A 13385-nucleotide genomic window follows, 5' to 3' on the forward strand; every position below is an offset into this window, starting at 1 on the left:
CCACGCAGTGTGCAATGAAAAAAATCATAGGATTGCACAGTGGAAATGGGAAAGCCTTTTCCTGTTCCCTTTTACTTCCTTCATTTTTAATTTTTTGTTTTGTTTTATTTTGCTTGTTTTTAGTTATTTTCATTTCAATTTGTTTGAGTTTTTATTTTTGTTTAATTTCTTTTGTTTTTTTTATCTTCTTTTTCATTTTAGCTCTTTTATTTCTTTGCATACATGTTGTTTATCAACTGTTGCTTAATCAATTTGTACATTTTATTTTATTTACCATACAACTTATAATTGACAGTTCGTGCCGACAACTACCGTCCGCAACTTTAGACCGCGCCACTCATGAGCCAAGAAAGGCTTACGCCTTAAACGCAATGCGATATGTAACGTTTATGACACCACATCGGGCACAGCTTTCGCTTGGTTTCACGATATACTGGTCAGAGGTTTTGATTGTTGAACAATGTGTTCCAGTTCAACGATTTTAGTATTGGAGCGAGAACGTGTGTAGTTTATCACGCGCTCTCAACGATTTCGATGTGTATCTGCCGTTGGCTGTGCATCACCATTAAAACACAACTCCACTTGCACTTCTAGATCCTGGCGATGGTGTTTGCGGAGCTCCGTGCTGCATCATCATCATCAGCCTGTTTAAGCCCGCTGTATGTCAAAGGACTCTCCCATATCTCTTAGTGAACACTGTCCTATGCCAGCCACAGCCACCTTATCCGCCCAGACTTCGCAGTCTCATCCGCCTACATGTAGCTTTCTCCCTGCCACACCGCTCGCTCTATCGCATGTGTACGCGCTGCGCATCGCGCTTACCGGGATCCGCACGGCGTTCACCGGTCGCTCCTTCCCTTACTTGCCGCTGTCAGAGAGGAAGGAGCCTTCGCATCCGAAAGTGCCGTGCCCCAAAGCCACATATGACGCCTTCCAAAGGGCCTCCCCGCCAGGACCAATGGAGGGGCTGGAGTTTTTTTTTTTGCCTCGTGCAGACCATTATCTACATGTGGTACGTTTTAGCGTCGTCGGGTTCGCCCTCACTTTCACTCCGTCTGCGCAAGGTCATCTCCGATAGAAAAACCTCTGCGGAAAGTGGCGTCATTCTGAGATCAACAGCGTTTGCCTCACCCTGCGCCGACCTCTTTAGAAACTAGAGAGTTATATACATGGTGTCCCAGGTAACTTTAGCCAGGGTTTAAAAATATGCTTGTTGCTGAATATTGTATGAAGCAAGCCACACGATTTTCTGTATTGTGCTTAATTGCATAATTAGTCGATATTGACTAAACAACTTCGCGAGTATTGAAGATAGGCGCAAAATTCCAATGAGAAAATTTTAGAACGGTCCTCAAAACGTCCGAATGAACAATTTCTAACTTTCCATCCATTACGCATTAGCTTTCGTCGCTCATTGCAGATGCCCGCGAAATACACACAAAAAAAACACCACCCGAGATGTCGGCTTAGGCGCCGCAGTTGCAGTGCTCTGAAACATTCCGCGGAGGAACGAACAGATCATTTAGTCCGATGTGCTGCCGCTTAAAAGGAGACAGGTGAGCAACGATGCAGCTTTCTGCGCGATTCACGCCAGCTGTATGGTTGCCTCGCGACAGTTCATGATTGCGATAAGCTCACACACAGGAACTCTGTCGCTGCCTCGTTACCTTTTAAGTGGCAGCATACCCGGCTAAATAAGCTGCTCGTTTTTAAGCGGAACGTTTGAGAGCACTGCAACCGCGGCGCGCAAGCGGACATGTCACGTGGCATTTTAGAAGAGAAAGCTTCACTAGGCTAGGTAAAGCCAGTTTTGCCGTGACCGCAAGTTTGACCTTCAAATAACCTTCACAACCAAAGCTCATGCCACGTTGCAAACATATTAACCAAAGGAAAGGAAAGGTGCATAACTTGCCCCCTGGCAGACAAAAAATAGTGTGACTTGCTCCATACTATAGCCAGCAACATGCATGTGGTCGCGTCGTCTTAGAGTGCCGCGGCATATTTTTGAACCCTGGCTAAATTTAGCTTGGAAACTCTGGCATCATTCAAAAACATACATTGCTTAATGCATTTAGCCATCTGAAAACTGTGCCGCCTATATTTTGAGACAGTAGTAGGAATCGTGTCCTACGCTGTGGAAGATAGAGCTCTTTCTTCCAGCCAGGGCCAGGAAAGAGAACAAATAGTCCCTCAAGTATTTGAGCAGTTTGAGCAGTGCTGTAGCTATTTTTCAAACAGTTATTGCAGTGATTGAAAGGTAGTTGACAGTGACGCTTGGAAACTGCAGCGAGCGTTTCATTGCCTGGATAAATTTGCAGAAAGCGTCCGCACTAACACAGCTCTGCGAAGCGAGGTGGTACGCCGCCACCCGTAAATATTGCTTCCGTCGAGTCGGTCGAGCCTCCTGCGCGCAACACCTGGTTACTGTACTCTTTCATCTGGACACCTGTCCCCTTTCCTCCCACATGACGGCGCTACCAGCCGCGAGTAGCGGGGCGTGGAAGAACACGATTTGCAGCTTACGCCGTTCTGGCTAGCTCGGACTGCCGCGGCCTTCAGAACGCTGCAAACCAGTTGTGAAATTCTGTATAGCATACCGGAATCCGCTATCGTGAGGCACTTCTGCGCCTCGGCAGTGAGAATGCGCTGATTGGACCCCACGCGACAGACATGCACGCAGCTGGCTATACTCTGTTTCATACATAGCAGTCAACGCTGCCAAAGCCAGCCTGCCTGTTCACACGGGCTAAGCCCGCGCCGAAAAAAGTAGTTTGCCATAGAACCACCTTGAGCACAGACATATTTCGTTGCAGCAAATATCAAGTGCCGTGAATGAGAACCTCCTGACTTCGTTTTGCCACTTGCCACATATTCGTCCTGTCTCATCGAGACTTCGAGAATCAAGAAAGGCACGTGGCGGTATGATACTCGGCTGGTAGTCCCACCTTGGTAGAAATTATAGCCAGAGGGTCCGAACTCTCAGCACCTCAAAGCTTTGACCGTGACCTTCAGCGCTACCGCTTCGTTTTACACTGTTCTTCATTTTCTTTCAAATACTGAGCGAAGCGACGAGAAAAATAAATTATGTGTGGCGGAGTAATATGGCTTCGCGGACGAACTACTTCAGCAGCCTCCGCAGCGTTGCCTGCTATGTATGAAAGAGAGTATAGGCACATGGCGCTCTCAAGGCGATCTGCACATGTGCAGTGGGAAGCAGATCGCGCTATGCTGTAACTCTGTACTGAACTAAACCCGTCTTTCTGCTCTCTCGTTGGCTGCCGGGCGCAGAAACGCCACCGAACGCACCAATACGTGACCAGGAGGCGGGAAAAAATATTCGGCTTCTTTTTAATGAGAATGCAGAAGCATTATATGGCTCATGAGGCGGAAAATCGTGCGGGTCGTAGTTGTCCACGTGAGTTGTTCAAAAACCGAAGTGACCCCACGTTACCATTGGCAGTGCCTTCATCATCAGGAAAGATAAAATTTCTATAGGAGTGAGTTTCGAACCCAGACCGGCGCGAACAGATTAGCTTTGCTGGCCGCTGCTTTAAAGTAGTACGCGACCACGGCAGCACAACACCCCGCGGGATAAACTGCCTGTCTCTCGCGCTGGGTTTGGCTATTGTCTTCATCAACTTCCATTTGGGCGGCGCGAACAGAGCAGCTTCTCTGGCCATTGGGTTCGAGATGTACCACTTCACCGCAGCACAACATCCTACGCACTGAACTGCCAATAAAACTTTCTGTCGGGCGAGTTGGTTCATCGCGGAAAAGGAATACTTTTAACGCGAAACAACTAGAAAAAGACGAGGACAGAACACAGACACAAAAGAGCGCTGCATCTCAACTAATTTTTATTTGGCAGAAGAAACAGTCATTTTATACACTGATTCTATGTACAGAAACTGCGCACATGCCAAAGGCTGCCTACATCGCACATGCTAAGAGGCTGTCGATCACACTCCCTCGTCAGATAAGCCTATCTAAAACTTGCACTCGTTAGAGTACAGTTTCGCGGAGGGGCTACTGACACAATCAGGCCCCTTCTTCCTGATGTGGAACGCTAAATCAACACCCGCGTGGACTCGCTATTTTCCTTCCGATTACCCGTGTCTGTTTTAGTAACGACGCGCAAGTCCCCGGCTGATTAGAAGACCTACATTGAACAACCAAGTTTGGTCCATTCCTTTGCTCAAGGCATCTTTCATGTTCCCATAAGCGCTTATTTAAACAACGGTTTGGTTTATTGGGGTTTAACGTCCGGAAGCGACTCAGGCTATGAGCGACGACGTAGTGAAGGGCTCCGGAAATTACGACCACCTGGGGTTCTTTACCGTGCACTGACATCACACAGCACACGGGCCTCTAGAATTTCGCCTTCATCGAAATTCGGCCGCCGCGGCCGGGATCGAACCCGCGTTTTTCGGGTCAGCAGCCGAGCGCCGTAACCACTGAGCCACCGCGGCGGGTATTTGAACAACGTCCAGATTGCCCAACATACTCTCCCGCAAGTGAGAGGTACTTCATAAATTATTCCAAACATGCAACCAACATATCTGAATTTGTGCTTCGTTAGGCATCCTCTCGTACTTACTTCACCATTTACCCTAGGGCATAGGCTTTTCAGCTTGCAGAGTGCTGAAAAAACAACTGGAATTTGGTATTTGTTGGCCACATTTGTTAAAGTGTGGGCCACACGGTAAGAGTGCGGAATTACTCGAGGCTTTTTCTTGGTTCTCCTTTCATTTCCATTCTTACCTACTGCTTCCACTGCTGGTTCGTTGTTCTTAATTTTTGGCAACATTGTTTCCGCCACTGCAGGTAAAAGGGTTAAAGGAAAGCCAGCTGATAGCAGCCTAGAAATTTGTGAGTGGAAACTTTTTTGAGCAGCATGAAAACACGACTTATTAATAGCTTCTAGTAAACACATGGTTGCAACAGCCCTTTTCGCCGTCTTGGACTGTGCTGAATCACAGGGCGTAATTTCCTTTCGCGCGCGAGGCTTATAGCACCACCTAACCAGCCCTTCTAGAACCGCGATCTGAAGGAACGAGAATTGTAACTTATCCTTTAAACCTGATGCGCAAAATTTAACCCTCTTCCAAACTTTGTAAAATTGTTTAAAACTTCCACCACAGTGTTATGGTAGGTCAAGTTATCACCTTTTCTTACAATCACCCCAAAATCATCTGCATTCATAAAAACTTTGATTACTTTGTTCTTGCCGAACGCCTCACTTAAAACTCTGTCAAAGGAACAGAGGAAAATTTTTCACAAGATAGTCACCACGCAAGAACCGATACATATGCCATTTTTTTCCACATGTGTTTTGCCTTCAAGGGTAACAATCGTCGCGCTGAGATAAAATTCTAGACGTGGCAGAAAGCTTTCAACAGTTGAAAGCTTCAGGCACCGTATCCTCGCAAACTTCTTAATCTCATCCGCCCACCTAACTTTCTGCTGCCCCCTGCTAGGCTTGCTTTCTCTTAAGAACCAGTCACCTACCCTTAAGGACCACTGATTAGCTTGCCTTCGCATAACATGTCCCGCCCAAGCCCATCTTCACTTCGACTGAGATACTAACCCGCGTTTGTTTTCTGACTCAATATTCCCTCTTCCGTTCCCTGAACGGTACACCTATCGTCTTCCTTTCTATAACTCGCTGTGCTGTCCTAAATTTAAGTTGAACCCTTGCAAACCATATTACTTTCGTTTTTTGTTTATTATTTTTGCACCCACCTGTCTCTCTATGTCATTGATCGGGCTTTGCAGTTCATCCCCTGAGTGCCTTTAAAGTTTGAGGGGTCGAATGACTTAAGCACAGACGGAAAAGGTAACAGTGCAAGTTTAACACTCAATTCGTGGGACTACCATAGGATTTTTTGAACTCCTTCTTCTTCTTCTCCTTCTCCTTCCCCTTTATAATGGCACATTTGGTTTGGTTTGGTTTATGGGGTTTAACGTCCCAAAGCGACTCAGGCTATGAGAGACGTCGTAGTGGAGGGCTCCGGAAATTTCGAGCACCTGGGGTTCTTTAACGTGCACTGACATCGCACAGTACACACACATTTGAACTCCTAAGTAAAGAAGCTTCTACGTCGTCTTCTTCTAGTTTTCGTTTTGCAGCTGAAGGCATGCCGTAATTTTCTGTGGCGTTCGTTAGTTCCTGCAATAACTACTTATTTCAAAATATTCATTTATCTTTAAACTTAACTTGCTTGCTAATGTACAGAGAGTTTGCTTCAGCATTTTTAAATATATGCACCATGCGCGACAAAGCCACACATGCAACCATCGTAACTGGGAGAACGCGCTCTTTCGAACTCGCGCCGTGGAAAAAGAAACCTCGCTCCACTTGTCCAGTGTCCGTTACACCTCTGCATCTACAGGGTAAGAAAAACGACTTTATTGCTTCCAAATCAGTTGCGCGGCGACCGCAGTCAATGCGGATTCTTTTCTTAGCAATAGACGTTACACCCATATGAAGAACCGGCCTATTGTAGGAGTATTTCGCAACCTTGACGTTTATTTCAGACGACCAACGGCATTTCGCGACATGCGTGTAGGGTCATCACAGGAAGCATCGTAATTCCAATGAGACCACAAACAATGACCCGTTGTAGTGCACATACTGCTTAAAATTGTCGTTTAAATCGGAACGGCGGTAGCTCCTTCCAAAGGAGCTGTTACCACTGACTCATTTTGACCTTCCGGCCACATTTATGAAAAGTATGCACAGCGCAGAATGTCCTGTCCAGTTCACTTTTTGAACCATGCGCAAGGAACTCTTCAATCCAGTCGGCTCGAATTTAGTGTCTTCCAGGGAGTGGACAACACACCAACGTCGCACAGCATGCGAAGTTCATCGAAATGCGACCGGCATGCAGTTCTATGTAACAGACGCACTGCTTAATGTGGTTGTGCGAAATATGTTTTTAGCTTTTATGACGCTATGCAACATCAGGTAAGTGAAAAGACTTGCGTGGCCCATAGAACCTTCGTATGGAGCGTAGGTCTAGGCGTTTTAAATGAATCTGCTGGAACCCTGAATCCGAATACCTGACAAGAGGCAATGTAATTATTTTTCAGCGCGCTTACCTCATGCCCAGACCATTTCATTGGATTCGCAATTAAATTTTGTTTCACTGGTTGTGTAGTTTGGTTCGGTTTATGTTGTTAACGTTCCAAAGCGACTCAGGCTATGAGGGACGCCATAGTAGAGGACTCCGGTAATTTCGACCACCTGCAGTTCTTTAACGTGCACTGATATCCCACAGTTCACGGGCCTATAAAACTTCGCCTCCATCAAAATTCGACTGCCGCGGCGGGGATCGAACCCGCGTCTTAGGGAACAGCGGCCGAGCACCGTAACGACTGAACCACAGCGATGGTGATAGTTCTAAGCTCCCCCTAGGACAGATGCAGCCTGCCTTGACAGGAAACATTATCATGCAGCGATCACTGCCTTAGTTAAAAGCAGATTGAAGAAATGTCAGACTTTTATTCGTGTGAAAGCCTCGCTGAGCGCCCCGCCTATCCCTTAAAGTGGCAGGCATGCCCAGAACAGCACCATTGTATCCTTCACCCGGCTTCTGTGAGCTCCTGGTATATTTACTACTGTACCTGATAATGGAAATGCCTTGCGCAACACCAGGCCCTAATATTCCCCGTCAATCGCGGAGCCTTCACAGCAAAGGAGCTTTCGCTTTAACGCATCTACGTGTTGGACACAAAACCTGTCTACTAGTTTGATTTTTTGTGAATTCAGCTGCGCTAACCTGAGAAAAAATGTCGCCCCCAAGGTCTGAGCTTAAAAACCTTCCTTGCTAGTTTGACCACTGTTGGAATGTTATCATTGGAGTGCGTGCTGTTTGCCAGGCAGAGGGACGAAAAAAAGCCCATAAATACTTTAATGCCACAGAAAATGTTGGTGTGTGATTAACCTCTGTAAATCAATATTATGGCTCTGGAAACAGTATTAAAAGGCAAGCATGTTCTTTGTGACTTACTCGCCATTCGCAGCGCTGAGAAGCCTGCACCTCTTTGCCTATTATCGGAAACGGCGTGAACAAGTAGTAGTTTCATTACGGACAGGAGAGCTTGCGGTTTTACTCCCTGGCATTGTCGAGGAAGCATACGTACCTGAAGCCGTGTCATTCCACTCCGGAGCGGCTGCAAAGTCCAATCTGAAATGAAGGACAGAGTGCATCTGTAGGGGCCTAAATTGCAACGAAGGGCGTGATTGTAACAAGGTGATTGCAATGAAGCTGAAGCTGCTGTGAAGATCAATGTCGATGGAATTAATCGCAACGGTTCGCGGTGGCTGTCACCTTTCGAGAACTTGTGTGTGCACACCCAGACACGCTTAGAGAGTGTGGGGTTGCGGTCTCTTTCTCAAAGGATATGCCCTCTACTCAGGGTGGCCAGATTGGGTATCAGCTACTCAGGAGTTGCCCCTTTATAAGCAGCTCACGAACTGCTCTGTACAACTGTGCAATTTCCGAAAGTTCCGTCCGCCGATCGAAGTAATGACTTGATCGTGCTACATATTGGGTTGCCCTTTCGCCGTCTGTGGGCTTCCCTGTCCTTAGTTTAACTCGAAATCCATAGATGGTGAGCCGAAATAGTTTAAGCAAGGCGGTCATTACGTTGCTGTAACTTACTGCATCTTCAGGAGACAGTCGCCGGACTACACTTAAAGCTTCATCGCTAAGACATGTGCTAAGAACTGTAGAGCATTCACCGTCTGACGAATGCTGGCTTCCCGCGATCCCTTCAGATTGCCTGAAATTAGCGTCGAGTTTTTTCATCAAACATGGGAAACAACCTGCTGGCTTCTATGCGGAACCCGCTGCCTCCTTCTCGAGTGCTATGAACTTTCGGCAAGGGGTTCGCAAAACGTTGGAGTTCAAGCTTCCTGGCAAGCAGGTGCTTTTCGCGTTCAGATTCTCTCTCTCTCTCCTGCTGGGCTTCTTCTCAAGCTTTGTGCCTTTATTTTTAGGCTTTTTCTCGAGCCTTCTGTCTTTCTTTTTCAGCCCTCTATCCCTCCTGGTTCATCCATTTGCGCAGTTCAGCTCCGGACATCCCCATCTGGATGTCAACCTTAACTAGCTCCTTGAAGCTGATATTTGGATACCGAACTCTATATTCAAGGCAACGAATGCCTACACTAGGTGAACCTCTCTAACCGCTTCAGCGCGGTACCTCACAATATCGCTGTGCTGCACAGTATTAACTGTGCAATTTCCTTCTCATTCTCGCGTCGGGCGGGCGTCCCCATTGGTCAGGCGTGGATACCGGCTACCAGGAAATTCGAGTTCTTTGTTGCGATGCGCCGAGGCGCGCGAGAATAGTGGAGAGGGTGTCACTCAGCACGCTTTAGGCTACGCCCTCTCCGTCGGCAATGAGTTGAATTTACTTCAACCTTCTCGATTCTTCGACGTCTCGTGCGGATATGTTTCCTTCAGCGCCGCGCCGGCGAGCGAAATGGAGAGGGCAGCAACAAACACAAGGTTAGGCGCTCTCCCGGGTTTCTTTCTCCACTGTTCTAGATTTCTCTACGGCGCGTACTGGCGAAATTGCTTCCGCGCTGCGCTCGTTTTTCCGAATATGCGTCAAATTTTGAGACAGTGGCCACAATTGCTGCATGGCCGGGGTCCACTTTTTGGGTCAGATAAATCAGATAAATGCTCCGCAGGTTAGGCCAGTTAGTGACGTGTTCTGGGGTGTTAGGCGTAGAACACAATTGGCTTCAGGGCTACGACATATTGCGCATCATATGCATCATTTCTGGTGTATTATTTAGCGCAAATCAGAGATATCAACAACTTATTGTTATATCGTTTTATCCCCATGTTAACCTATAAGCTCGCGATGGCTGACAGTATGCTCATAGTCGTGCGTGTCGATTGCTGCCACTGTTAGAACTATGCAGTCGTTGTTCTTAACCTTGACACACTACCTGCATACTGAGTACCTTGAGGATAGTCGTGCGCGATTAGACCAAATGCAATACAACATGGACCAGGGCATCCTGGCACCGACGTCAACAAATAACACATGATAACTCCGCCCACCTGGTTTTAGTTTGAAGGTGGGATAGAAAGAGATTTTGGTATTTACCAACATTATTCTGAATGACTCTAATTCAGAGTGGCTGGAGAAAACAGTGCTGGCAGCAATTTTCGCCATAAAAATGTATTTAACTGTACCGCAGGGAGAGCATATTAGTGCCCGCAGCGCAGGTCAGAGTGATTTTCTGTCTTGCTGCACTTGTCCATCGCCGCCATTGTTCATTTGACGTCACGAGCCAGAGAGGAAGAATAAATGCAGGCTGGAGCCGGTGATTAGTGGGAGCCCAAGTGCGGTGTTTCTAATTGTAATGTGGGCAGGGCTTTCAATTTCAACATTGTTCCTGTGATTTGTGGACTATAGAAGGAGTAGTTATGCGAATATAAAACTCGGTTCACGTTACGGACGCTCAGCTTACCCGCCGCCACCGAAAAGCTAAGGTAATTAACTACAGATAACAATGACACCATGCAAAAAGCATTGCGCTTCCTTAATAGAGGTTACTTCGAAGGCAGCACAGTCAGTATGAATTTTTGATTGTAACCTTTCTTCTGCCTCGCAATTTCATTGGACTGTAGTTATGTCGGCCATTTCCCAGGCCCGTAAGTTTTCTGTATCTTACGCCAGGCTACCATGACTTCCGCAGTGACGACCTCGAGCCAGTCAATTTGTGGAGACCGCCCGAGTTTACTGCAGTGGTCTGAGCTGAACGGAGACCTTAGCCTGGTAATCTTAGAGGTTAAGTACAACAGGCACCCACCGGCGTTTTACCACAAATAAGCGAGGACTTCACGAATTGAAGCTAGCTCGTACCAGGAACAACAAGATTTAGCGACAGGTACTGGATTAATGCGAACGGTTTGTGAACAGTGGTGAGCGTCGTTCCCACGTAGTAATTGTTCGCTGTATTCCATGTCCTTCATGCAGTTCCACCTTCATTACGATGCGGCCGAAGGTCCTGTGATAATTTCTTGCGGGCGAGGCAGCAGCAACTGTCGAAATGTGCAACTACAGCGTAGGCAATATGTTGCTATATGTTGCTCTCTTATCCGACTTGGGGTGTCGAGTACAGGGAATAAAAACTTGCAGCTTTGACTGTTTGCTGGAATGGCGCTTCACTTCCTTCGCAGCAAATATAATCCGTCATGGAGGCCGCATCGAAGTCGTTGCAAGAGTCCAAAAAGCAGGCATCGGCTGGTCCACACCCGTCTGTCGTGAGCAGCACTAGCGGTGTTCCCGCTCCGCCTGCTAGGTGAGTGCGGTGTTGGGCGTTACGTATCCAGTATTGCGAGAACTGATACATGGTAAATTTGGAGGGCCACATATACACCCCTGCAGACAACGGGCCTTCATTTTTGATATCGCTTTCTTTGTATGCCCGATTGTAACTTCAGCTTGTGAACGAAAGTTGCTTTCGGATAGAGCGGTACCTGCGTGGCACCATTTCTTCGAATGGCACGAAGTTAGCATCACGTGCGAAATATGAGCAGCTAAATACAAGCTGCTTGTATTTACATGCCACTAAATGCTTGCAAATAAGCTGTAATAAATAACAATGTGTTTATAGTTGTCTGTCACCACGGAGATTAAGTTCCTTGCTACCAACTCAAAGTGGTGAGGAATTGAGCACTTCACTTTGGTATAAGGCTCTGATAGTTTCTGCTCACGGTACCCGTGATGTACCAAGAATTGCAGGTTTGCGTAGGACGAACCTTAAAGGTGGTTGTATCTCTTGCACAGGCAGTGTTGTTGGCTGTCAACTGCTGCAATAAAAACATTTGAAATGCGACTAATTGCAGGATAGTTATTAGATGCCATTCTAAACAGAAATGCTTGTTGAAATTTTGAAAATGCGAAAGTGTATAGAGGGTTCAGATCAGAAGTGCGCATTCGAACTTATCCCGTTGGACTGCATTCGTGAGCCTGATCCTTTTTTTTTCGTCTTCAGGCGGGAAGAGTAGCCAGCAGCGGATTATGAACGCCGCGTCAGTCGCAGTAGTTTCTTATTTCGCCAGAATGATTCGCCTGCAGAAAAGGAAAAGGCACCTTCATGCTGCACTACGGGAAATGGTCCAAAGGCGGTGTCAAACCAGCAGCAACCCCGTTGCAACAGTAATCGCGGGATGAGAAACGTGCAAGATTGCATGATTTTGCTGTGTCGTTTCGGCTAAGGTACAAATCGCTGTACACTTGTGTATGCTTTCTTGACTTTTTTGTGTTTTTGTGCGTATGTACTGGCTAGATGCATAGTACTGCGGAGCACGGAGTATGTCTCGTTAGTCCCGCGCCCCACAGCGGGCGACCATGCAACCTTTGTAGAGCCCATGCCTGTACTGCCGTACATTGCGCTTGGAGAGAATTGAGGGGAGCATCTGCTGCTAACAGATCAGGAGCGCGATGGATATTACGCTTTGTGTCCTTGCACAGCATCCCCATCTCCGGTAGAGTGTCGTCACGGATAAATATGGCATTTAGCTTGCTCAGAAAGAGATAGTAGGACTTTAGCGTCTTCATTAATGGCTGAACTATGAAAAGAGTGCAGGACAGGGTAGCTCGACAAGCCACGATTTTTGTTTTGCGATGTGCATAATGCCTTAATAGGCCCTCTACAGGCGTGGAAGCATTACCGCGTAGATTTCATACCAATGCATGCAAACTCTGAGGCAGAGTATTGACCACATTTTGGCGCTTAAAGCATTGAACAGAGCTTTCCGTTCGTTCGTTCGCCAAAAGTGAACGCAACTTGGTATTTTACCCGAGTGAGCCGATTGAGTTCCCTGCATGTGTCTGGCGCACTGCAGCGGAGACCCCAAGCATCTGGCCCTTCTGTGCGTTCTGGCGGTCGTGACAACAGTCGCTGTGGTAGCCGGCGTCCTCCTCCTGAGAGGAGCCCCTGAAGAGGAAAAGACGGCGGGGGAGAATGTGGTTGTGGTCAGCTATTCACCGTCCATCTCGAAGCTGGGCAACTACACGAAATGGGCAGCAGCCACGGACGCGGCGCCATGCGCGGGAGCTTCCAGGTGAGCGGGGAGAACGCATGGATAGTTTTGAGCGCAATTCCTCTAAACCTCAGCTAGAAAATAGGTTCATCTCATGTTAGCAGCTTGAGGGTTCAGGTTTGCGGTTGCCCCATGTGAACGATCAAAGCGCAAAAAAGGCACGTGGAAGAAGCAGTGGATGCATAGGATACCTGCTCTAGCTTGTACTGCACTCTTCTGCGCCCACTAGACTTTAAAGAAAAAGTGGAATGAAGGAAGGATGTCACAAAAGTTATCACGAATAATGTGACCGAAAAAACTATGAGAAGCGAA

At 47.3% G+C, this 13385-nt stretch overlaps 1 protein-coding gene across 1 annotated transcript in view; it reads left to right on the forward strand.

Moving 5' to 3' along the window:
* The first annotated feature begins 11219 nt into the window (after positions 1 to 11219).
* Positions 11220 to 13385, forward strand: part of LOC149362474 (scoloptoxin SSD14-like) — a 46312-nt gene continuing 44146 nt past the window's right edge. The window contains exons 1-2 of the mRNA XM_089569721.1: positions 11220 to 11326; positions 12876 to 13094. Of these exons, the coding sequence (XP_089425847.1) occupies positions 11220 to 11326; positions 12876 to 13094 (326 nt within the window). The remainder of the gene's footprint in view (positions 11327 to 12875; positions 13095 to 13385) is intronic.

This window comes from Amblyomma mixtum, chromosome 2 (assembly GCF_055824585.1).
Source record: "Amblyomma mixtum isolate Tamu chromosome 2, ASM5582458v1, whole genome shotgun sequence".
In the NCBI taxonomy this organism is placed as follows: domain Eukaryota; kingdom Metazoa; phylum Arthropoda; class Arachnida; order Ixodida; family Ixodidae; genus Amblyomma; species Amblyomma mixtum.